The sequence below is a fragment of the Trichechus manatus genome, unplaced genomic scaffold, assembly GCF_000243295.1.
Source record: "Trichechus manatus latirostris isolate Lorelei unplaced genomic scaffold, TriManLat1.0 scaffold00001, whole genome shotgun sequence".
Classification (NCBI taxonomy): Eukaryota; Metazoa; Chordata; class Mammalia; order Sirenia; family Trichechidae; genus Trichechus; species Trichechus manatus.
Genome location: NW_004443937.1, coordinates 13,180,275 through 13,205,640, shown reverse-complemented (window position 1 = coordinate 13,205,640; position 25,366 = coordinate 13,180,275). Strand labels below are relative to the sequence as shown.

General features: G+C 39.1%; 1 protein-coding gene across 10 annotated transcripts in view; it reads left to right on the top strand.

Annotated features, from left to right (window-relative positions):
- TMCC1 (transmembrane and coiled-coil domain family 1) overlaps nucleotides 1-25,366 on the top strand; it is a 202,611-nt gene that overhangs the window by 162,556 nt on the left and 14,689 nt on the right. For 9 of the 10 annotated variants that reach the window (XM_004368356.2, XM_023741340.1, XM_023741382.1 and 6 more), the window contains one exon: nucleotides 16,811-17,745. In XM_004368356.2, coding sequence (XP_004368413.1) covers nucleotides 16,811-17,745 — 935 coding nt within the window. Of the gene's footprint in view, nucleotides 1-254; nucleotides 1,738-16,810; nucleotides 17,746-25,366 lie in introns of those variants that run through there. The other variant, XM_023741426.1, reaches the window with a different exon arrangement.

The following is a 25,366-nucleotide window of genomic DNA, read 5'->3' as shown; positions in this document are numbered from 1 at the left end:
ATGTGTGCATTTATTGCTGTAAACTGACCTCTGAGCACTGCTTTTGCTGTGTCCCAAAGGTTCTGGTAGGATGTGTTTTCATTCTCGTTTGAGTCTATGAATTTCTTTATTCCATCCTTAATTTCTTCTATAACCCAGTAGTTTTTGAGCAAGGTGGTGTTCAGTTTCCGTGTGTTTGATTTTTTTTTTGTTGCTTTTTCTGTTGTTGATTTCTACTTTTACGGCTATGGTCAGAAAAGATGCTTTGTAATATTTCGATGCTTTGGATTTTGTTAAGCCTTGCTTTATGGCCTAATATGTGGTCTCTTCTGGAGAATGTTCCATGTGCGTAACAACCTAATTTTTAAAGGAAGACAAAACTTGTATTAGGTCATAAAATTCTTTATAAATTTGTTCTGGAGCATCGAGGTCAGAGTTTTCTGCCTCTAGAAATAAAAGAGAACTATTTGGAGTCATGGATTCAACCCAGCATTTCCTTCAGATGCATGAAGGTGCTTTGGATTCCATTCAGAGGGCTTCATCTGATTTAACTGGAAGAACGTCGTATGAAGCTGGTGAATGCTGATAGGAAGTCTTTCTCCAACCTCAGTACTGTGTTGGCCTGACCTTCTAGCCTCCATTCTTAAACAGAAGTACACAAATCACCAGAGTTTCAAGCATTTAGAAAAGACTAGACTGTTCTATATTAAATCGTTTTCATGTCTGATTCCTTTCTGCATATTAACCTCAGATAAGTGTAATTGGATATTATACATTATATATGCTACACTCAATTTTATAATCATTAAAGTTCCTCCTGTGTGCATTGCCCACAACTGCTTTTTACAAATGAAGAAATAAAGCTCAGATCTAATAACTTGCTGAAATCCCAAAGTGATTTTTTCAGGGCAGGAACAGTCTCTTTAAGATGTTCAGTTCTTTCCTGCAGTGTTGTGGCTATCCAGTAAATACTGTGGGATGGTACAGGGCCTGAGCTTATGGTTTTGATGTTTTAATCAGTTGCTTAGATTTCTGAGAGTTTCTTTTCATTCAGAAGTATTTTTTCCCTTTGTCCACAGTGACTAAGTTTTTAGGTCTTGCTCAGTTCTTACTCTTGCTCGATTTTCATTTAAATGCTTTTACAAACCCAGAAAGAAAAATAACATTAGGAAAGCACGGAAATCTGTCCTGTCAATCTTCTGGTCCTTTATCAAAACATGGGTAGATTTCTTTGTCTTTTTGTATTTATTGCACCAAGCTACCTAAACAGTGTTATTTTATTTAGAATTTTTTTAACCTTTAAGCTGTTCTCTAAACTTTATCTGGTTTTAAATGAAAAGACAAATGTGAATGTTGAATTTATGCTCTGTAGCTTTAAATCCAACCAGTTTGATGCTTTTGTCTTTTATAAAAGATGCTCACAGCTGGAGAAGAGAGGCAGATACTGTCTGTGATCTCCATTCTCAGAATCAAACTATTCATTTGCATTAGCAGCACTGGCAAACTACACACACACCCACACCCCCACACACACAAGGATGCTTGTTTGGCAGAAGCTTTCTATTTATGCAGCGCAGATTCCTCCCTCCTAGGCTCCTATATGTAGCAAGCTGTAAGAGTTGATGCAGGAGACAGAACTGCAACTGTGCATAGGCTGAGGTGAGGTGGGCACTGCAGCGGATTGGCCATGCTGGGATGTTGATGTGGTGCGGCTGTACCTGCCTGTTCTGTGAAAGGCACTTCTCTGAGGCTGTGAAGGTGAGGAGCCCAGGGATCCACTAGAAGCTTCGTTGCGACTGGCTCTTTTGGTGGGGGAATGCGTTCCCAGTGGTAGCTGCCCTCATTTACGGTGTTATTCTCGGAAACCAAGTATATGCAGCCGTGACAGACTATGCCACAGCTCCTCTGCAGTTTGGAAGCTGGGACAAATGGAAAAAGCTTATAGCCAGCAGAGATTGTGATTTGTTTTCATGATCCAAGGTTACTCTGGCAGTGCAGAAATGAAGGATGAGTTTTGTGGCAAGCAAAAACAACAGACTGCCTGACAGGGGTTTTTGGTAAGATAAATGTGTTCCTTGTGATATTTTTTCCTTAATTTTTTACTTTTCTATACCAGCTACATAGCAATAGCCTCTTAGCAGTAAATGAAACGTTTTACAGAATCACATTTGATGGAAAAGAATGACCAGGGGAGCCAGAGAGGAAAACACTATTTCTGGTCATTCATTTCTGACCTTCAAAGATAATCATCAAGTTTTCTCAGATGTCTATGAGCAAGCAGAAGCCAGGAATTTCCATAGCAAAGAACACTGACTAGCAGTTAGATATCCTTTCCTTCTTTTGAATAGTCATAATTATTCCCCCGCCCCTTCCTGTGTGTGTGTTTTGTTTTGTTTTTTTTTAAAGCTTTCCCTATGTCTTAAAGTGGAGAAAGAAAAATAAATGCTTCCTCCTCTTTCTGAGTTGTTGCCACTGGAACAGTAATAGACTGAGAACATAAGTATGGAGGTGGAGGAAGGCGGGATGAGGAGTCTGCTATTTTCATAGCTGTGCGTTGGTGGGTGTTGTCTTGGGTTCATAATCATCGCAGTTCAATATCAAGTAGTTGTTAGTGCTGTATCTCTTTGCCTGAACTGTGATTGAATCTCTTTTATGTTCTCTTTCATACATTTTCTTTTCCAGACCCAAATTTGTCAGAATGAAGCCTTTTTCTGTTACTATTAATACATATTAGCCTTTATTAGAGAAAATTGTAGAACACAGCCCTGAAATACTTCTGGATTCCAAGAACGATAAGGACATTTTCTTCTTGAAATCTACGTTTTGCTTTTAGCAGATTCTGGAATCTTTAATAAATGTATTATTATTGTATTATTACAAGGTAGAGAAATGGGCCACATTAGATCCCGTGAAACCCTACCAGCGACACCTTGCTCTAATCTGCTTTAAATTGGATCCTACTTCTTAGATTTTTCTAAGCATGATGATTTACTTTTCTTCATCCTAACTTAGGCAAGTGTTGCTGGAAGCTATGGTGACTGTGTTTTATTAGCCTAGCTCAGATTTTGTTCTTAGGCCCCTCCTCTCACCAGTAGGGAGAGCCAAGTTTCCTAGCTGCTGAGAGTAGGCACAGAAGAGATCCATTGACACCTGACTTTTTGCTGACTCACTGGTTATGTAAGCCCTGTAAATACTATCCATATACTCTGTTAGATTACTGGGCAGGTGGCCCTTTCCCTGTTTACTGACCTTTTCCTCTCTTAGTATCCTCTTGCACCTTCCTTAAGACTTTTTGGTAACAGAGTCTCCATCTTCCACCAACTGAATTCTAGGAAGTAGTAAATAGGCAATTTTTTTTTTTTATTGCATTCTTTAACTGTATATTTTCATCTTGACTATGATAAAACTGCAAATTTTATATTCTCTTGGCACATAGAACCTATAGTAATAATGTTTTTCCTTGTTTATGAGCTGATTAAAGTAATGACTTCCCTTTATATCTTTGCGGGCTCAGTTTAAATACTACCTCTACGAAGAAGCCATCTATGACCTTCCTGCACACCTCAATCTAAAATATCCTTACATATTCCTTTTTTCATAGCACTGTTCTTTATTTGGATAGCACTTTTCACAATTTATATTGTTTGGCCATTGATTTTTCTGTCTCTACCACTTTTACTCACTCAGCCATAAGCCACATGAAGACAGTGACTTTTTTGTTTTGTTCATCAGTATATACCCAGCACCTAGCAAAATGCCTGACTGAGAGTTAAAGAGAGGATGAGTGGGCAGTAGTGCACATGCAAAGGCCCTATAGTAGAAAGAAACTCAATGAGCACCAGAGGCTGAAAAAAGGCCAGCGTGACTAAGAGCAGGGGGAAGCTAAATAGGTAGATCAGGGCCTAACCATGTGAACTTTATAGACCACGTTTGCATTCTTGTTCTTTAAAAACTCTTGCATTACTGTTCGTGTTAACGGTATACCAGCCACTTTTTATGCCTCTGGACCTCAGAGGTAAGGTGTTATTCCAGTTACGTATTTAGTGTCAAGGTGGCTCCCTTTTGAAATGCATGAACCTCAGCAGATCAGAATTGGAGCCACATTATTGTGGAGGTTGAGTGTTCTATTAGGTGATGCTTCCTGGATGTGTTAGTTTTATAAACTTTTGCCTTTTTTCCTTTATTATTTCCTGAGATAAGGCTTGCAGGTGTGATTATGGCTTTCCTATGTGATAGGTAGGGGGCCCTGATGGCCTTGTTTTGGTTTTTCTCTGTAATATTTGGAAAACCAGAGGTTCCCCATGTAATCTAATGGAAAGGCACTCGCAATAAACTATTTATTTAGTTCTTATTGGCATATCGTCATCTCACAGATCAGTGGTGCCACAGTACCACTCAGCTTGTAGGTGGCTTGTATTACCAGATCATATATCTCAAAATCCATAACTCCAAATTGGTCTTTGAATCAGTATGTCATAATTACTGAAAACACCTAGCATCAAAAAAAAATTTTTTTAATAAAAATTTAGTAATGAAAGGGTTAAGAGTTATGGTAACAGCCTGTGTGACCCTGAGACCAGAAGAACTAGATGGTGCCCAGCTACCACTACCAACTGCTCTGACCAGGATCACAATAGACAGTCCTAGACAGAGCAGGAGAAAAATGTAGAACAGAGGATCAAATTCATAAAAAAAGACCAGACTTACTGACATCTTAAAGATTGGAGGAACCCCTGAGACTATGGCCCTAAGACACCCCTCTGATTTGGAACTGCAACCATTCCCGGAAACCACCCTCCAGCCAAGCAATACACAGGCCTAGATAATAAACAGTAACACCTGAAAAGAACATGCTCCATAGAACAAACAATTACATGAGATCGAAAGGGCAACATTTGCCCAAAAGTAAAAATGAGAAGGCAGGAAGGGGTTGGAAAACCAGACTTAAGGAAAGGGGGACCCAGGGTGGAAATGGGGAGAGTGTTGACACAGTGTGGAGATTGCAACTAATGTCATGCAACACTTTGTTGAATGGGAAACTAATTTGCTCTGTAAACTTTCACCTAAAGCACAATAAAATATTTGGTGGGGGGGAAGGTTGGAGAAGCTTAAAGATCAAAGGAAGCTTAAGGGACCTATCAACCAAATGCAATGCATGGGCCTTGTTTAGATTTTGATTTAAATAAAACATTTATGAGACAATCAGGGAAACTTGAACACTAAGTGGATATTTGATGATACCAAGAAATTGTGGTTTTTTTGTTTGTTTTGTTTTTTAGGTATCATGGTAGTTTTGTAGTACTTTTTGTTTTGTTTTCAAAAGAGTCCTTTGCTTTTAGGAATATATATTGAAAGTTTTCAGATGAAATGATCTGATGTCTTGAGATTTGCTTCAGAATAATTCAGTGGAGGGGTAGGGGATGGAAAGATAGAGAGAAGTTGGATATGAGTTGAAAATTGTATAAATTAGGTGATGAGTATATGGAAATGCACTACATTATTTGCTCTGCTTTTGTGTATGTTTAAAATTTTCCATAATAAAAAGTTTTAAATTGAAAAAACAAAAGTTATGGTAAGCTATTGAAAGAATTTAAGCACTACGTGATTTTGGACTTCTTTAGAAAAAAATAATAAAGCTTCTCCAGTTCAAGGGAGGGCTAAGTGAATGCAGGTAGATCAGTTAGGATGAGTGGTCCGGAAGAGAGTTAAGAGTCGTCCATCCTCACGTGGTGGCAGTACAGATAGATGGAGAGTATTGTGTAATTCGATGGAAATGTAGAAAGTAACGTTGACAGGATTTGGTGTTGGATTGGATATAGGTAGAAGGCAAAAGATATCAAGAATGGCTCCTGGGTTTTGATTTGGTTTGGACTTGTATAACTAGAAGATGACCAGGTTTCGAGGAAGATTATGTTTAATTTTGGACATGTGGATTTTTATATAGTCAGGTAGCCGTTTGGATCTACAAGTCTAGATTCCAAAGGAGATGTTACTGTTACCACTGGGAAAACCTTCAGTGGTATCCTTTGGAATAAAGTCCAAAACAGTAGTTTAAACTTAGCTTGGCGGCTCATCTCCTACCACAGTCCTCGCCTTTGCCATATTTTTCCAGCCTCATGAGCCATTCAGTTATGTAGAAAATGCTATTGCATTTCCTTTTTCTGGGACTTTGCTCATACTGGGTTATCAACCTGAAATGCCTTTTCTTTCCCCTTTCTGTATCAAAAATTTCTTTCTCAAGATTCCTTTCAATTGCCGCCTCCTCCAAGAAACCTTCTCTGTTTCCTTTCCCTTCCTCTGAATACACATGTCCTTCCTGAGTTCAAGAAGTACTTTGCCTTCGTATCTACTATTAAAAAAAAAAAAAAAAAACCCGTTGCCATCAAGTCGATTCCAACTTATGGTGACCCTATAGGACAGAATAGAACTGCCCCATATGGTTTCCAAGGAGTGGCTGGTGGATTCGAACTGCCAGCCTTTTGGGTTAGCAGCCGTAGCTCACTGTGGCTCTTAACCACTGCGCCACCAGGGCTCCCGTATCTACTGTAGCAAGTTACTTAATTGGACCTATATTTCAGTTGATCATTTCCATGTCCCACCAACTAGATCGTGTGTTCCTTGAGAGCAGGGATTATACCTTTGTTCAGTGCTTTATATTAAAAAATAAAGAATATTTGCAAAATAAATAATTGAAGCCTCAGTTTATTCTATAATCTGCTTCCTTAATGTTATAGCACCATGATATGCTTCCCCCATCTATCTGTTCCCAATTAATCTCTAGGGTATCCTACATTTTTTGCTTCTGCCATCTATCTGTTCCCAGCTAATCTCTAGGCTGTCCTACATTTTTACCGTATAGATACCTTGATGGTTGTTGTTAGCTGCCATTGAATCAACTCTGACTCATGGCTACCTTTTATACAACAGAACAAAATGTTGCCTGGTCCTGCATCACCCTCATAATCACAATCTGTGAACTAGACCCAAGGGAAACCAAGTTAAAAAAGGTAAATCAATCAATGGAATGTTCACAGACCAGTGGTGTACAAAGTGGATTAGGGGGAAAAAAGGAGAGCTGGAGATACCTAAAACCATCAGGAGGCTATTGGGATTGTTAACATGTTTGAGTCCATTATTGCAGCTTTGGTGCTAATTCATCTCACCAAATGCCTCCGATGCCCTTGTTGGCTCTCTAGTTCACGAAACATGATGTCCGCCTCTAGCAATTGATCCCTCCTGATGATGTGTCCAAAGCAAGTGAGTCAGACACTGCTGTGTTGTGATCCATAAGGTTTTCTTTGGCTAATTTTTAGACGTAGATCACCAGGCCTTTCTTCCTAATCACTTAGTCTGGAAGCTCCATTGAAACCTGTCCACCATGGGTGACCCTGCTGGTATTTGAAATACCACTGGCATAGCTTCCAACATCACAGCAACAGAAAAGTCACCACAGTATGACAATCTGACAGGCATGTGGTAGAGATACCTAGATACATAGTAGAAAATGTTCTTTCTTTCATATGTAGATCCCTGAAGTCCCCTTCATCATATATTTTTCTGCTTTTGATATGAACTGTATTTGTAATTTATCAGAACTGAAACTGAACTCTTGCTGTCACTATCACATGTGAAGGAATTGGCCAAGCCAGGAAAAGGACCAGCATCCACGGCTGGCCTTGTTCTGTGTCTCCTCTTTTCTCATTCTCTGTTTGGAGTAATTCTAGAATACATTCAGTGTTCTTTCAGGTTTGTTCCTTCCCATTTAAGTAATTCCTTCAGAAGCATAACCATTAGATTTGCCTATTCAGAAGTCTTTTAGTTAAATTTCCTTTTTGTTATCTCAGTTAGTGCTGATATGTGTTGATTCTCTAGCCCTTTGGGACCTGAATTTCTAATGCCTTTTGGGAGTTACCAGTACCAGTACCAGTACCAGTACCAGTTGCCATCGAGTTGACTCTACCTCATGGCACCCCGATGTGTGTCAGAGTAGAATTGCTCCTTAGGGTTTCCAGTGGCTGATTTTTTGGAAGTAGATTGCCAGGCCTTTCTTCCGAGGCACCTCTGAGTGGACTTGAACCTCCAACCTTTTGGTTAGCAGCTGAGCACATTAAATGTTTGTACCACCCAGTGACTCCTTAGGTGTTACAGATACCTTTATATTAAAAACCTGAGAAACAAACTATCCTCTGAAATCCGTACCAGTTACAAATTTATGCTAACTCTTTATTGGTGTACTTAATTAAATCCTTTATAGTCAGAAGTTAAAGTCCCATTTTAATTTGAAAGGCTAAACTAGATTATATCCTCTATGTTCTTTTTGTGGTAGTTGGTTTACATATTACATTTTATCATCACAGGTTTTTAATGGGAAAAATCTAAGCAAGTCTGAACATTATATTGAAAAAGAATGAAGTACAGGTAAAAGGTAAATTGACATTTCCAGGATCTTTTAAAACAGATGAGACTCCCTTAAGATATAAGACAGTATACACAAGTAGGCATCTACACCAACTTTATAGGTGTGTTTGATTTGTTCTGTTGTACAAGAAAACAGTTGTGTTCTCAAAAGTAAGTATAGATTCTAAGAAAGATAGTAGCCTGGAGTATCCCATGCTAAAGTTTTTTTTTTTTTTTTGATGGACAGAAGCTTGATCTGTTGAGAAGTTTTTATCAAGAGTGTAAGAGTGATCTGTCCCTTCTGTTTAAATAAATTTCTCTTAAAATAATTTCTTATTCAGTTGCGAGAAATCAAGTAATGCTGGATTACTTAAAGTCTCTTAAAGATCGGGTACGGGTGTACGATTAAACAGAGATCCCAAGGTTTGGAATTAAAGACTTGAGTTTACCTGCAAGCTATTTTTCATGTAGAAAATGAGGACAATAATGCCTGCCTTACCAGATTAATGAGATAATGTGGTTAAGTGTCAAGCACATAGTAGCAGATGCACAGTACATGTTAGTTCCATTCCCTTTTTCTACCATGGGTAATTCACAAGTCATAGGGCCACTCTCAGGCTGTCATTCTCATTGGGTTCATAAACAGTTCATTTCTTATGTGGGCTGAGATAGGAAGGAAAGAGCCAGGTTTCTTACTAAGGACCAGCAGCTCTTTATCTTGTCTTCTGGGAGGAGGTGGCGATAGGAGAGGTGCAGTGTACATTCAGGGGATGAGATCAGGGGAGCCCACTTGTGGAGTGCATGGGTACCGGGACTTCTGGTGAGAGGCAGATGAATAGAAATTCCTTTCTCCAGGCCTAGGAGGCAAAGGTGACTTGACTTTAGGGTTTGTTGTTTGTTTCCTATTCTTGCCAAGCAGTAGGGAATTCCACCAGAGTTTGCCGTATTTATCCCCTCTCAATAAAAGTAACATAGAAAAGAATTCTCAGATGGTTAGATCATATAAATAGCAGTTAATTATATAATAAATATAAAAATTCTGATGAAAGAAACCAAAGAAGATCTAAATAAAGATACTTCATATTTATAGATAGGAAGACTCAGTATTATTGGGAAGGTGTCATTTCTTCCCAAATTGATCTATAGATTCAATGCAATCCCAGTTGAAATCCCAGAAGTTATATTGTAGATATCAATATAAATAAATATTTATATGGAAATAAAGTTTACATGGAAAGACAAAATATCTAGAATAGCCAACACAATATAAAGAACAAAATATTGTAAAGAAGAAAAAGAACAACACTGCCCAACTTCAGGTCATTGAAGAGTTTTTAGTAAGAGAGTGTCGTGATCTGACGTATGTGTTAAAAGGATCACTTTGACTGCTGTGTGGAAAATTGATAAGGAAATTATTGCAATAATAGTTAGGAGACTGTTGCAATAATCCAGGTGAGAGTTAATGGTACCTTAGACCAGGGTGGCAGCAGTGGTGGATCAGTGAGAAGTTGTCAGATTCTGGATCTGTTTAGCAAATAGAGCCCAAGCATTTGCTGGGGCAGTATGGTGAACATAGTGGTTAACAACACATACTCTGCAGCCACGCTGTCTGGGTTCAAACATTGGTTCTGCTGCTTCTTTACTTTGTGATCTTGGACAACTTACGTTAAATTCTCTATGCTTCAGTTTTCTTAGCTATAAAAGAAGATAATAACAATACTCATCTAATAGTGTCATTTTAAGAATTAAATAATTTACTAAACATACAGAAGGGTTTAGAACAGTGCCTAGCACATGTAGATACTATAGTATATGTGTCAGCAACTGTGATAATCAGTGTTGTTGTTAATTGGATATGGTGTGTGAGAGAAAGAGGATTGAAAGATGACTTCAAGGCTTTGGGTCTGAGCAAGTAGAAAGATGAAGTAGCCCTTAACTGAGATAGGAAAGACTATTGGAGGTGCAGGTTTGGGGAATATCAGGAACTCAGTTTTGCACATAATAAATTTGAAATGGCTTAGAGACATCCAAGTAGGATATTGAGTAGATAGATATATGAGTCTAGACTTAAGGAAATGTAAGCTAGAGGTATACATTTGGGAGACCATTTTAAAAGCAAGTATGGGCTGGAGGTATACAGTCTTAAGACCACTTTAAAAACAAGAAGAGGAATTAGACCCTGAAACTGAGTTGAGTACTTAAAGTTTGGACAGCCCCTCCTTGGAGCTTTTACTCTTCCCAGGCTGCCTAACAAGACTTGATAGCCAGTGCAGGGACGGCCAGACTGTCACAGGTGCCATAGAGCTTTCCAAATTCTTGCATTGCTTTAGAGTTTTGTTTTAACAAATATTGCTTGAAATAAGTAGAATTGAGCTGAGACTTGGAAATCTTTGTCTTAATGAGACTTGTGTCATAAAAGTATTTATAGCAGAAATTAACTTGTGAGGAGGAACTCACTGTTAGCAGTTTTACAGTCAAATGAGCTTATAAGCACATGGGTTTTATATATATTTTTAAATCCTCAGAGTAAAAACATGTTTCTGTGTCATCTTCTTTTGCTTGGTAGTGCATGCTTAGAAAATAGAAGCTAATTTTAACATTAGCCCACATTAGCAGATTTTTATGCTTCAGGCTAATCATATACTTCATTCTAAAGTCTATACCTTTTTAACAAAAGTAAAACCTTAGAAAGAAACTTGGATCATCTGTTCCAACTGTCCATCCAGTATATCCTCCTGTGACATTCTTAACATGCTGGCCTACAGTCTTTTCTCACATATTTCCACTGGCATGCACGAGTGAACTGACATTTGAAACTCCCTGGTTACGTTGAACAGTGTGTCTCCCCTTCTCTCTGATATATGTCACTTATTTTTTCTGTTCAATGCAACCAAAGTTCTCTGTAAAAAATGTGAAAAAGTGATTCCTGAAACTTTCAGGAAGTGCTCCAGTGAGTACAAAAATTATTTATTAAGTGAGAGAACTTTAGTGACAATTGAAAAGGCCAGATTTTTGGACTATACGCTAAATCTTGATTTCATGCCTAGAGAAAAAGCTTGCTGGCTATTGGCTAGTAGAACTTAGTCCGTTCTGATTTTCTGCAACCCCAACTTGAGATCTCCTCCTATCCCTCCACAGTGCGGTCGGTGCCTGTGCAGCCACCTAAATGTCAGGATAGCACATGAGAGAATTGTTCCACAAAGTGATCTCTTACTGTGAGATAGTGGAGACAGGTGGGAAAAAAAGCCCATGATTAAGATATAAATACTTTTGAACAAAGTGCTTGTAGACTATGGTTCCCTCCGCCCCCTTTGGCAGGGGTGGAGTATGGAGGAGTTGTGTTGGCAAAGGCAAGCCTCGAGAAGATGACAAAATTGAAACCCAGAGCTGTCTAACTCCTGAGTACGGACTCTTCTCTCTGTTCTACTGCCTCAACAAAATCTGACTGACAGAAAAAGAAAAGCTTGTAAGAACCAACCAGAGCATCCTCATGAGACTTGTGTCATAAAAGTCTGATTGTGCCTGGCAAACATGATAAGCATTTAAACTTTCCTTCATCTATCACTTAACTAGACTGTAGGTTCATTACTCAAAATCCAAGCATATATTTTTAACTAGAATAGATTGAGAAATACAGCTTGACATCACCATCTTCAGTAAAAGCCAGTAGCCCTGTCCTGTTTACTTAGCGTGAAGTCATCTTATTTGTGGTTGATTAACAGATAGAACCCTGTGTGGTTTCTAGGACAAAGATTATGAATCTCTAGGGGTTGCAAGTTATAAATTGGATTTTTGGGGAGGTCTCCAAAAATCAAATACTCCATGCTGTTGCACCTCTTAATTAAGTACACTTGAATTGACCCACAGTCTCCAGTTTTGGTTAGGAAAACATGGCTACTGTATCTCAGATGAGGCATTGGTAGAATTCTCACGTTCCATGCAGGAGACTAGGATTTGATTCCCAGCCAGTGTACCTCATGTGCAGCCACTACCTGTGTGTCACTGGAGGCTTGCATTTGCTATGATGCTGAACAGGTTTCAGCAGAACTTCCAGACTAAGATGGGCTAGGAAGAAGGGCCTGGCAATCTACTTCCAAAAATCAGCCAGTGAAAACCCTATGAATCACAACATTCTGATCCTAACCAATAATCGGGATGGTGCGGGACTGGGCAGTGTTTTGTCCCGTTGTGCGTGGAGTCGCCATGAGTGGGGGGCCAACTCGACAGCAGCTAACAACATCTCAGATAAAAATTTTTAACAAATCAGTGAAGCTGGTCTGCATGCAGGTGCCCCAGCATCTACTTACACGGGCCACTGAGCAACCCATTGTGTGAAATTGGCCTTGGAAAGGATCCACTTTCAGAAAACCAAAATAATCAAGCCTGTATTTGTTTTCAGATTAATTACAGAGACTTTCCTGCTCTCCACCACCTTCTCCTTTTTAGCCTAAGATGTCTTCTTCATTTTCTCAGAATTGAAGTGGATTATTTAATGTGCAGAATATGGGATTTCTGAAAGAGCAGCGAATACTCTATAAAGCATAGATAAGATGACTTCATCACACTAAGTAAACAGGACCGGGCTGTTTGCTTTTATTGAAGACGGTGATGTTAAGTTGGATTTCTGAATCTTTTCTAGTTAAAAATATGTGCTTGAATTTTTAGTAATGAACCTACAGTCTAGTGAAGTGATAGAAGAAGGGAACTTTTTAAATGCTTACATGTTTGCCAGGCACAATTAGATTTAACACACATTTAACATACTTTTTAATAATCTCATGAGGTGATTATAGCCTCCTTGTATAGATGAGAAAACTGGAGCTCAAAGAGATTAAGTAGATGGCCTAAAGACACACAGCTATAGTAAGGTAAAGACAAGTTTGAACCCAGGTCCTTTTATTCTTGTCAGTTCTCTTTCTACCATATTGTCTTTATATGTAATTGTTCTCAAAGTTTAGTGCTGACATGTTCTGATACTTTCATCCACTTAAGTAGATAACCAGTTAACCAGTTGCCCTGGAGTCAGTTCCAAGTCATGGTGCTCCAGTATGTGTCAGAGTATAACTATGGCTGATTTTTCAGAAGTAGGTTGTCAGGCCTTTCTTCCGAGGCACCTCTGGGTGGACTTGAACCTCCAACCTTTCGGTTAGCAGCTGAGCACATTAACCGTCTGCACCACCAGGGACACCTAAGTAGATACCAAAAAAAAAAAAAACCCAAATCCTATAGGATTTCCAAGGAGCAGCTAGTGGATTTGAACTGCCGACCTTTTGGTTAGCAGCTGAGCTTTTAACCACTATGTCACTAGGGGTCCCTAAGTTAATAGATCTCTTTATATATTTGCAAATGAAAATTGAGAGCAGTTATAAAACTTTATCAAATACTGTACACTAATGGCTCTACTCTGCCCTGCTTAATTAGTGTTTCAAGGTGTCACCTTTTAAATTTTCTCTTGGGCTGTTTTCCGATCAGAGCATTTAAATAGATAATTTAAGTCTGGCAAATGAATTCTTAATAGTAAGAGACGAAGTGCAGATACTATAGTCTACTTGTTAGAGCAACAGTTGCATCAAAAAGTTTCTGACCATTCCCTAGCTTTGTAGCACACTGCCTAGCTCATAATAGGTAATCAGATATATTTAACTGACTGATTTTTGATCCCAACTTTTTTCTATGCAAATTAATTCTAACCTCAGCTATGAGTGGGCAGGACTTGCTACACTGGCGCTGTGATACAAGATATGGTCAGAAATGAAGCCCTTTTGAGTTGGTGGTATTGCTGTTGCTGGTGTTATCCTGAATTAGGAGGAGTTACGGAGTAATCCAGCGACTCACAGTTTCAGGTGTTAAACTACCTTCCTGCTGAAACTGTGGGTTATTTCTTGGGAGGCTGAAGATAGTGGGTTCTGTCAGCTGTACTCTTGCAGGCATATTTATGATTCTAAGTGGCAGCCATGCATTGGGAGGGCATGCTGTGGCTCCAAAAAGTCCAGGGAGGACAGAAGTAAGATTAAAGACACTCTGGTTTGTTTCTTTAGTTACTATGTAGGAAAATAAAATTGCATCTAAACCATGATGATTTGTAATTAATTATATTGAAAGTTTGTTGTGGTTTTTTTTTTTTCATTTTTAGAAATGTAATCAAGCCTTGATTCTAGTCCCTAAGCAAAGTCTTTTCACCAGTATGATCAATGCTGATCCTCTCAGAGTCATAGTTAAGTAGTTAGATTTCCGTATCTAGTCACTTCTTTAGCCAACAGATTGTGTGTAAGTTGATATTCAAGTTAATATCAAAGAACCTGAGAGAAAACTGGAGCGTGCATAAGCTTGTCATCTTGGATCTAGTGATGTTTATTTTCTTTTTATAATATAATAGATTTAGAGTTATTATACGGAAGTACATGATCAGAATCATATTATATACTGTAGTTAGAATACCAACTGCTGGATTTGTTTTAGAGAATAGCATACACCTTAGACTTTACTTATGTATTTAATAATTCTTAATTCCTTTTGTGCCTGAGCTAGGCACAAGATTTTGGGGAAAACGGCACAGACTTTGCAGTTAAACAGACTTGGATTTGAATTCCAGTTCTGCCTCTTACTAGTACTTTGAAGTTGAGGAAACAGGGTTAAGTAATCTGCTCATGTGTAAAATGAATAAAAAATAATATATATTGGGCCGTTGTGAGGACTGAAGGATAGCATATGTATAGTGCCTAACACACAGTAGATTCTCAGATGTTTCCTTCCCACATACCACTATTCCTCTGCCCATTCGCCTCAGAGGGAAAAAAGCAGAATGGATAGGTGAGAGAAACAAGGCACTTGGGGCTCTCAGATTCCACACTGGATATGAATTCCCAACAATGGAAACCTACACAACCTAAAAGACTTTGGGTACTGAAAACGTGAGTTTCTAGGAGTTCCTGTTGCAACCCTTGGCAACCTGGTTATCTGGAACTCCGGCTCCTCCTCCCCGCTTTTGCTGCCATTCCTCTGGCCATTTCATTGCTTGTTAGCAAGCACCAAAAGATGAACAGGACTGAAGGAGAAAGTGACACAAAACAGTTACTGTGCTAGTCGCTAACTATTCTGGATAGTTCGGGGATTTTTAAATTACATTTTTATTAGCTTTCTTTTTATTAATATTGCCATCAATTTCAATATTAAATTATCTTTTTATTTTATTTAAATATGTAGTATTTCTCATTTGTTCCTCTAGAAAGAAAATTACTCTTTTCTGTTACTGCTCAATAGAGAATAACTTCTAAAGCCTTTTTGTTCTGGCCCTACGCTTATTCACTACCACAGTCCACATCCAGAGGCACCTTCTTGAAGGTTTTTTTTTTTCTTCTTGAATTAAGAGAACCCTGACCTCTCCCCAGCTTTGCCTGATAAGTGTGGTAGCTTAAACCTTCGAATCTGAATAGCTTGTCTTTTTCTCCAGCTCTTTTGAATAATTGGTCATCCATACAGTAAAAGGATAGTTAATGTGTGTGCTTTGAAGTCCCTTGCCTTACAAAAACCTTACTGGCTATAACTGACAAATTTGAGCTGTAAAAGACCTAAAACTTGGTTGTTGACTTGCTTGATTACTTACCTGTTACTATCCTTGTCCATGAGTCTTTAAGGTATCTTGCCAAGTTTATTACAGTTACGATTATTTTTTAACTCTCAAGACTATGCTTCATCCATCCTTGCTAATTTCAGCAGCGCCCGCCCATTCTTACCTCCAGCTGTCCTCAGTTATCAATTTAGGTGTCCTTGTTAGACTAGAGAGAATAATCCCATCAGCCTTGACATGATTTAGATAAAAAGACACTCTGATAAAAATTGGATTTTTTATCTAGCCAGTAAGAGATACCTATTCTTGTCAACATTTTAGGATGACCATAATCTGAGAGCATGGACCAGAATTACAGCGATGTCTAAATACCAAAATGATTTTCATATTATTAAATTGAAATAAACACGCACTTTGTTTTACATAGATGTGCTTCTAAACAAAAGTATGTGTAAAGAATGTTTGTGAATTAATTCATGTTTTAAATCCACTAGGGAAGCTTTGTTATTTAAAGAAATACTGTAGTGTATCCTCTAGTAATAAGAAGAATATCCTCAGTTTATATCTTGTGCAAATCTTTTTTCATTTATCTCTTTAGCTTAAAACAAAGTATACTTGTATGAGGAATAGTATCCAAGAGAGAGACAAGATTTGTACAGGCTAGGAGGAATTATAGGTCAGCTGTTGAGTTGCTATGAGTCAGAAGTGGCTCGACGGCAGTGGGTTTGGTGGTTTTTGGTTTTTTGTTTTTTTGTATCTGTGCTGAGATCTGAGTAGGTAAATTTCCAATACATTTTGGTCCATTGATTCAGGAGAGGTGGTCCTCTTGGGATCCTTCTAACATCCACCTCTTAACTTTCATGCTAGATCGAGCGGTTGGAAGTAAGCAGCCTTGCCCAGACTTCCAGTGCAGTGGCTCCTAGCACCGATGGCAGCATCCACACAGACTCCGTGGATGGAACGCCAGACCCTCAGCGCACAAAGGCTGCTATTGCCCACCTGCAGCAGAAGATCCTAAAGCTCACAGAACAGATCAAAATTGCTCAAACAGCCCGGGATGACAACGTTGCCGAGTACTTGAAGCTTGCCAACAGTGCAGACAAGCAGCAGGCCGCCCGCATCAAGCAGGTTTTTGAGAAGAAGAACCAGAAATCTGCCCAAACCATCCTCCAGCTACAAAAGAAGCTTGAGCACTACCACCGGAAGCTCCGGGAGGTGGAACAGAATGGGATCCCGCGGCAGCCAAAGGATGTCTTCAGGGACATGCACCAGGGTCTGAAGGATGTGGGGGCCAAGGTGACTGGCTTCAGTGAAGGTGTGGTGGACAGTGTCAAAGGTGGACTTTCCAGCTTCTCCCAGGCCACCCATTCAGCAGCAGGAGCTGTGGTCTCAAAACCCAGAGAGATTGCCTCATTGATTCGGAACAAATTTGGTAGTGCAGACAACATCTCTAATCTGAAGGACTCTTTAGAGGAAGGGCAAGTGGAGGATGGGGGGAAGACTTTGGGAGTGATTTCAAACTTTCAGTCAAGCCCAAAATATGGTAGTGAGGAAGATTGTTCTAGTGCCACATCAGGCTCAGTGGGAGCCAACAGCACCACTGGGGGCATCGCTGTAGGAGCCTCCAGCTCCAAAACAAACACCCTAGACATGCAGAGCTCAGGATTTGATGCACTACTACATGAGATCCAGGAGATCCGGGAAACCCAGGCCAGACTAGAGGAATCCTTTGAGACGCTCAAGGAACATTATCAGAGGGACTATTCCTTAATAATGCAGGCCTTACAGGAGGAGCGATATAGGTAAGTAATATGGAATTAAAATCCTAAATTATTTATGTTTGGGGTTCTCCTCCCTTTGGATATGGCAGAGTGGTTTTAAAAGGGCTTTGTAGAGTGTCTTTCTCTGGATTGCCTAGAGCACCTTAGATATGTCATATGACATCTGCATGAGCTCTCATTTTGTAGAGAGCAAAACAGAGGCACACCAAATTTAAATAACTTCCAAGATGATCACACAGTGATCAAGCATTTTAGTAAGGGAATGAAGCATAGTTCCCTAGTCTTCATTCCAGTTTAGGACTTTAAAAGGAAGCCCAAGCTCTCTGGGGCATTCTACCTATTTATTTATAAACACAGAACCATAAACCATTGCAGCCTATAGCTGTACTACATTGAATTCAAAAGATCTATAGTCCTCTGAACTCTGTAGAAATCAAAGCCCAGCCAAAATATAATGAAGCTTATAGATATGTGGCCCTAAGCACACGTATCTGGGGACTTGGTGTAGAAAGATTAGATTGGAAATAAATTCAGATAAGCATGTCTGTTACCTTTATAATAAATTGGCAGATGTTTGAATGGTAGTTAGAAAATTCTCAAAGGACTAAATTCTCTGAGTTATAATTGTGCTAAAAGTAGAAACTGGTCTCTTTTTTGTTTCATATTACACTCCGTATTCATATTAGACCACTCTTAGCTGTTCTCCACATATCTGTCCTCTCCCCTTGTTTTCTTTACATGCAGAGAGAAATAATATCCCCAATGGAATATGCATTTAAATCCAAACTTTGTCAGCCAGAAACAGGCCACCTCGCTGATGCAGATTAAGGACTAGTCATATGGGAGCCACAGATTGGGGTAGGCCTTGAGAGACCTGGGTTCTGCTCCTGTCCCAACTATAGAAGAATTCAGTTCTTCTATAATATCAGGGGTTAAGCAATCCCTTTCACCTCTTAAAAAAAAGAAAAGTCTTTTTCACCTCTTTAAAAAAAAAAAAAAGTTATTTTTTAAAGTATACTTTTAATGAGATGATCTCAGGGCCTTTTTAAGAAATAAATTGTTCAGTTAGTTATGATAGGAGTTTACAGCAGCAAGCTACCTCTTTTTTCAGATGATGAAAATGCTAACCAGTAATTCAGTCCTGCCTCGTTTCCCCTTCACACTTCTGTCCTTCAGTTCTAACCAAAAACCTCAAGTGGAAAGATAAGAGGAATGAGTGTGGGAGAGAGAAATAAAGTTCTAAAAGCAAATACGTTACTCTTTTTATTTCAGTGTTTCATATTTTCTTTAGTATACTGAGAAGATAAGGTCTAAAGCAATGAGTGATCCAACAAATCCAAATAGAGTCTAAAAATAAAACACCTGGTCCTGTGTACCATACTAATCCTAACTCCCAGACTCAAATTCCAGTTACTAACCTTGAAAACCAGGCACCTTTCTTAACTTCTCTAATTCTTGTTTTCCTCATCTCCAACATAGGAATAATAATATTATTATTATATGTTAATATATTAATAATAACCTTCATAAGGTTATCATGACTATTAAATAATTTATGTAAACCACATAGCTCAGTGCCTGACCCCATAGTGCTTCATTGATTTTAGGCAGTGGCTGCTTTTAATGCCCCTTTGAACATGGAGACCTAGTTGCTAAAACTATTCATTTTTGAATGGTTAGCAAAACATTCAAGTTTTTAAATTGCTCTAGAGCTTAAAATTCATGTAGCACTTGTTATGTCTTCAAGTTACATGTAGGCCAATGTGAGAAAATCAGAGAGGAAAAACAGATCTCCCAAGGCCCATGTTTGTATCCATTTAAAATAAGTCAGAGACAGGGCAGAACTTTAGCTCCTCATTATCACTTTATTAAAAGAGTCAACTCCAAGGCATTTATGGGGCAATGAGAAGTGCATTTCTGTAATTGCACTTTGGGTTCTCTGCAGTAGGAAAATGACTAGTTTTATGAAATGAAGACAGAATATAAAAAACTTTTGAATTTTCAGAAAGAGAGGTAAAAGCCGGGGGACGAGAGAACCCAACATGTGTAATCTGACTTGTTTTCTCATCCTGCTTCAGCTTTAGAATGGTCTTTCCTTAAAAAAAAAAAAAAAATCTTGAAAAAGGAAAGCCTTTTTTCCAAGAAAGGCAGTGGAAAACTCAAAACTGTTTTACTCAGCTATTTTGTTGCATCAATAATTCGCTGTATAGAACGGTTACATTTCAAAGATTTCCCCTCTGTTACATGTGTTGTTACATAGTAAATATGATATTTATCTAGCTTGGTTTTTTTTATAACTGTTTCACGTAAGTGAAATATTTTCCACAAATTTAGGACTATTTTTTGAAGCACGAAAACTTTTCACATGCTAGTAAACATTTATGGAGAATTTCTCTGCCATCTTTTAACACAGCACACTGAACCTAACTTGATTGGAAATACCTTGGGTCCACATTAGGAACTGTGTTGTTCTGGCTTAGAGTGATGCTCTCAGGTTGTTGTAAGTTGCCTTTGAGTCATTTCCAACTCATGGTGAACCCAGTGTGTGCAGAGTAGAACGGAGCTCCATAGGGTTTTCAAGGTTGTGACCTTTCAAAAGCAGATCGCCAGGCCTGTCTTCCAAGGCATCTGTGGGCGTGTTCAGTCCACCAGCCTTTCAGCTAGTAGTCAAGCGCTTAACCCACTCTCAGGTTAGTAAGGGTGTGAGATATGTGCCACTATAGTAAATGGTCCCAGACAGCTTGCTTTTTTTTTTTTTTTAGTTCTTTGCTTTTTATAGGTTTTTTTTTTCTTCCTTCTATTCCATGTCTCCTGCACACTGTTGATGGTGAGCTGCCTACAGTAGCCTCTCTTTACTGATTTCTTTTTCTACTCTGTTGGAGGCTTGGCTTTTTGTCTAGGAAGGGAGCAGGCTAGGAATGGACTTTAAGGGACTCTCCCGTGACCAAAGATCCACTATGTGTATATAGCTGCTCTAGATAAGTTTTTGCTTATTTTCTGTGCTTTAGATTATTTTACCATTATCTGAATTGACAAGAGGGAGGCCATACACAATGTTGTTGCCTCTTATTTAATGATGATGACGAAGACAATACTGCTAACAGCATTTACTAAACTCCTATGATGTGTATAATGCTAAATGCTTTCCATATATTGTCTCTAATCTTCACAGTAACTCTGCAGATGGATTGTATTATACGCATTTTACAGATAAGGAAATTGAAGCCCAGTGGGGTTTAAAAATTTGCCAAAGCTCACTCAGTAAGTGGTAAAGCTGGGATTCAAACCCAGTTTTATCTGATTCCAAACTAGTGTTCTTTTCATACCAGGACAGCTTTTTTCAGGCCCAACCCTGAACTCTATATGGTTGAAAGATTAGTCTAGCTGTAAGAAGTATTGATTGTATTAACAGTGGATATTGGGCCTTTCCCAGGTTGAAGTGTATGTTTCACTAAAAGTTGAGTGACTGTTTTTAACATATTGTATAAAATGCGGTGAATGTATAAGCTCTGGAAAGTTTTTTCAAGCTTGTATAACAGGATAGGTAATAGTTGAAACCTTTGTAAGGAACCCTTCCCCCAATTATTATTTCCCCTTTTCAAAATCCCTTCTTAATAATGTCACTAACGTTATGTGCTTCTCATTGCTCTCTACCCCTGTGAGCAGCACCAGGTCAAGATATTTGCCCAAGACCATCTACTTGCTCTGGAATGATCAGAAGCATTCTGAAGCCTGTGGCATACACTCATCTCTCTTCACGCACAAAATTGTGTCATTACTGAGTGGTGTTTCTTCAGCACCCACATGCAGTGTCAGTGCTCTTGATTTTTTGCTGGCCCAGGAAGCCATTGTAGTAGAACTTGGATCTGAACTCCATCTCAACCTTTGATTAATAACTAGGTGTTTAGTCTTTGAACGTTCAGATGTGAGTGAGAGCATGCTAGTGGCAACTGGGTTCACTTAGTACTTCAGAGGTAGAAGGGACCCTTAGATATCTGTGTAGTTTAATCTCATTTTACAGACACGTACACTGAGGCCCAGAAAGACAAAGTGACTTGCCAGGTCACACAGTAAAAAGGTTTAATGTAGATTTAATTTGCTACTAAAAACTGAGGACCACTCCTTTTTCCATAGCTGGTATAATATATTAATGAGCCCTAGTGGCACAGTGGTTAAGAGCTCAAGCTGCTAACCAAAAGGTCAGCAGTTCGAATCCACCAGCCACTCCTTGGAAGCCTTATGGAACAGTTCTGCTCTATCCTGTAGGTTCGCTATGAGTTGGAATCAACTAGATGGCAATGGGTGTTTTTGGTATAGCAGGAAAATGTTTAGCTGTGGCAAACTGCATTGAAAATAGGAGAGAACTAGGAAAACATTAATCGACAGTTTTACAAGTTCTTTTTGTCATTTTTCCCTTAGAGCATCTGCTGGGAATCCTACTCAACTACTGCCTGTATAAAGCAGTATTGTGTAGGGCAAGCTAAAAACCCTTCTGGTGTTAGTGAGCACTAATGCCATTTTGAAAGCTTCTATTTTAAGAGGCTTACCGTCCTTTGGAAATCGGCTTCTGAGAATGTTTGTATTAGGCCCAGGGGTATTTTAAATTGCACTGAGTCATAACAGCAAAAATACAGAAGGAGGTGGCCACCATAAGTAATCATCTATATACAATAGAGCGATCAGTAACTAGGCTAGCCCCATCAGGCACAGGCCATTGGAGGTCTAATTAAACAAATGGTTGTTTAAATATAACTTCCCTTTATTTTACTATCACTGAACATTAGACAGGGATATAGTAAGATGTAGCTATTTTATCCCTTTACTGCAGGTATTAGACCTGTTTGTCAACTGAAAATTGAGCTGAGAGTCTCGAGAGGATATGTAGGCTAGGTTTTGGACAATAAATTTGAAATAGAGACTGAGAATATTGGATCAAGTTAGCTCTTCATTTATAAGAGGAAAAATCCCAGTTAGGAAGTGCCCTTTTGAAGGATAAGACCTTCTATAAAAGATATTTGCAGGTGAGTGACCTCTTCCCAATTTAACCATTAAAGAGGTGATAGTGAAAAGAAGGAAGGAAAGAAGGAGATAGAGAAGACATTGGAATTGTAAATCCTGAATTTGCTTGCCAGTTCTGAGCCAATTCGCTGTGATACCATGAGTAGGTTACATAACTCCTCTGAGCCTCAGTTTCTTCCTCTATAAAAGCAATGCAGTGATACCTATTGTACAGTGTTGTTAAGATTATTAAATCAGTGTATATGAAAGCACCTAGTATGATGCTTGGTTTAGAGTAGAAGCTCAATAAATGCTGCCTCCCTCTCTACTTTTTCACCAAGCAGGGAGAGGATACTGTATTCATGTTTCTGGAGAAGTCCAAAGGTCTAGGGTGTGCCAGGATATTATAAAGTTGTCATTACCAAGTCTCCAGATTGCCCAGAAAGTTCCTATAGGTTTTATTTGTTTCTTGTATGTTTTAAGTGTCTGCTCGTTCTTGTCTTTAAGATAATGTACTGCCTGTTCTGTGCTTTTTTTCCTTGTCAACTGAAGCCTAGTTCAGAGTTTCCTAACCTTTTTTCACAGTTACACAAATGAGGTAACAAAAGGTAAGGAGGGAAAACCTGTTTTCCTCAGCTCTGTCTCTCCATTCAGGTCAAACACTGGCAGAAGCTACCCAGGTCTACACTACACATTTGGGAAATGGTAGTCTGTTCCCATAGTTGCCCTTTTGGCATCAGCCCTGAGACCTAGTTCTTCCTGTTTCTCTTGCTACCTGCTCTACACGTTTCTTTCAGCCATCCTGTCCTACTAACCTCTTGCCCAACTAGGGGAGCACCATTGGCTCTCTGAGATGGCTCCAAACTTTTGAGCCACACCCAAAGAGTGATATATCACATGAAGAATTCCCAGCCAGTGTGCTCACCCAGTTTCTCATTCATCAGGAATTTGACCCAGAAGGGCCTCTGGCTTATCTTTGATCTAAGAAAGTAACTACTGTGTTGACTAAAGCAGTGTTTGAAGCACTTTTCCAAGATCAGTATTCATTTATGAATTGTTCACCTATAACAGAATCTGCATGTTTTTAATACTTTGTAGGTAAAGCAAGTTATGCTTCGGGGCGGGGGGGGATGGGAATTTTGCCTACCAAAATACAACATAACCTGCTTTAAAAACAATCATTAGAATGCTAAGCCTTTCTGTTTGCTAATAGTTAAGCTCAAATCATATTAAGTGTCTAGGTTCTCTTTGGATTGTAATGATTTAGGAAGAATCTTTGAGTAAAAAAATCTCAAAATTAGGTTATTAGTCTCGTGCTATTTGTGTTCCAGATGGAGTTGCATGAAAAGCCTGTGCCAGCCTAAAATTACATACTTGTAGGGTCAAGAACCCCTCCTTTCATGTCCAGAGAACTCTAATTAGCAACATATAAAAACCAAAACCGTTGCCGTTGAGTCAATTCCAACTCATAGCGACCCTATAGGACAGAGTAGAACTGCTCCATATAGTTTCTAAGGAGCGGCTGGTGGATTCGAACTGCCGACATTTTGGTTAGCAGCTGTAGTTCGCTGTAGCTCTTAACCAGTGCGCTACCAGGGCTCCATATGAAGGGGTTAAAATCCATCAAAGGGGAATTCTTGGTTTTTAAAAAATTACATATGAAAGGCTGTGCACTGTTTACCTCACCTTTTCCCCATACTCCTTGGTTTGGTGTTAATATTTAATGAGAAGACTGGGTTGTTCTTTCCTGAATTCTCTCAGTGCCTGGCTTCTCCATCTTAGAATTCAGACAGGAAAAACACTAGCAGGGAAGGTAAGCAAAAGTGATTATAATGTTAATAATGGGGATAGTGGGTAATTGGCAACTGGAATATATGAATATTTTCTTCTTTTCGTCGTTGTTCAGATTTTGCATTTGATTAATAGTACAGGGGCGGGGGAGAAGAGGGGAGTTTTAAGAGGAAAAAAAAAAAAAAAGACTATAAAACAAGCCTAAAAACAGGAGACATGAACCAAGTAGTTCAGAACTTAACTATATCTCACTAACTGACAAGGGGAAAGTCTCACAGCATCTTTCTGGGCCTCCCATTTCTCAATCATAAAATTGAAGTACCTCCCAGGGAAGAAGCAGGTAAGGATTAATATAGTTGTAAATCTGAGTTCCTGGGAGGCAGACGCTACACATAAAAAGGGGGGACTATTATAAGAACTCAAGAAAAGGTTTAAACACAGAAGAAGACATTCTTTGATGGTTACAAGGGTGGAGAGGGAGGGTGAGGGTTATTTAGTAACTAGATAGTAGATAAGAATTATCTTAGGTGAAGGGAAGGACAGCACACACTATAGGGGAAGTCAGCACAACTGGACTAAACCAAAGCTAAGAAGTTTCTTGAATACAATCAAACACTTTGAGGGACAGAGTAGCAGGGGTAGGGGTCTGGGGACCATGCTTTCAGGGGACATCCAGGTCTGTTGGCATAACAAAGCTTATTAAGAAAATGTTCTGCACCCTACTTTGGCGAGTGGCATCTGGGGTCTTCAAAGCTTGCAAGCGGCCATCTAAGATGCATCAATTGGTCCCAACCAACTGGAGTAAAGGAGAATGAAGAACACCAAAGACACAAGGAAAGCAGTAGCCCAAGAG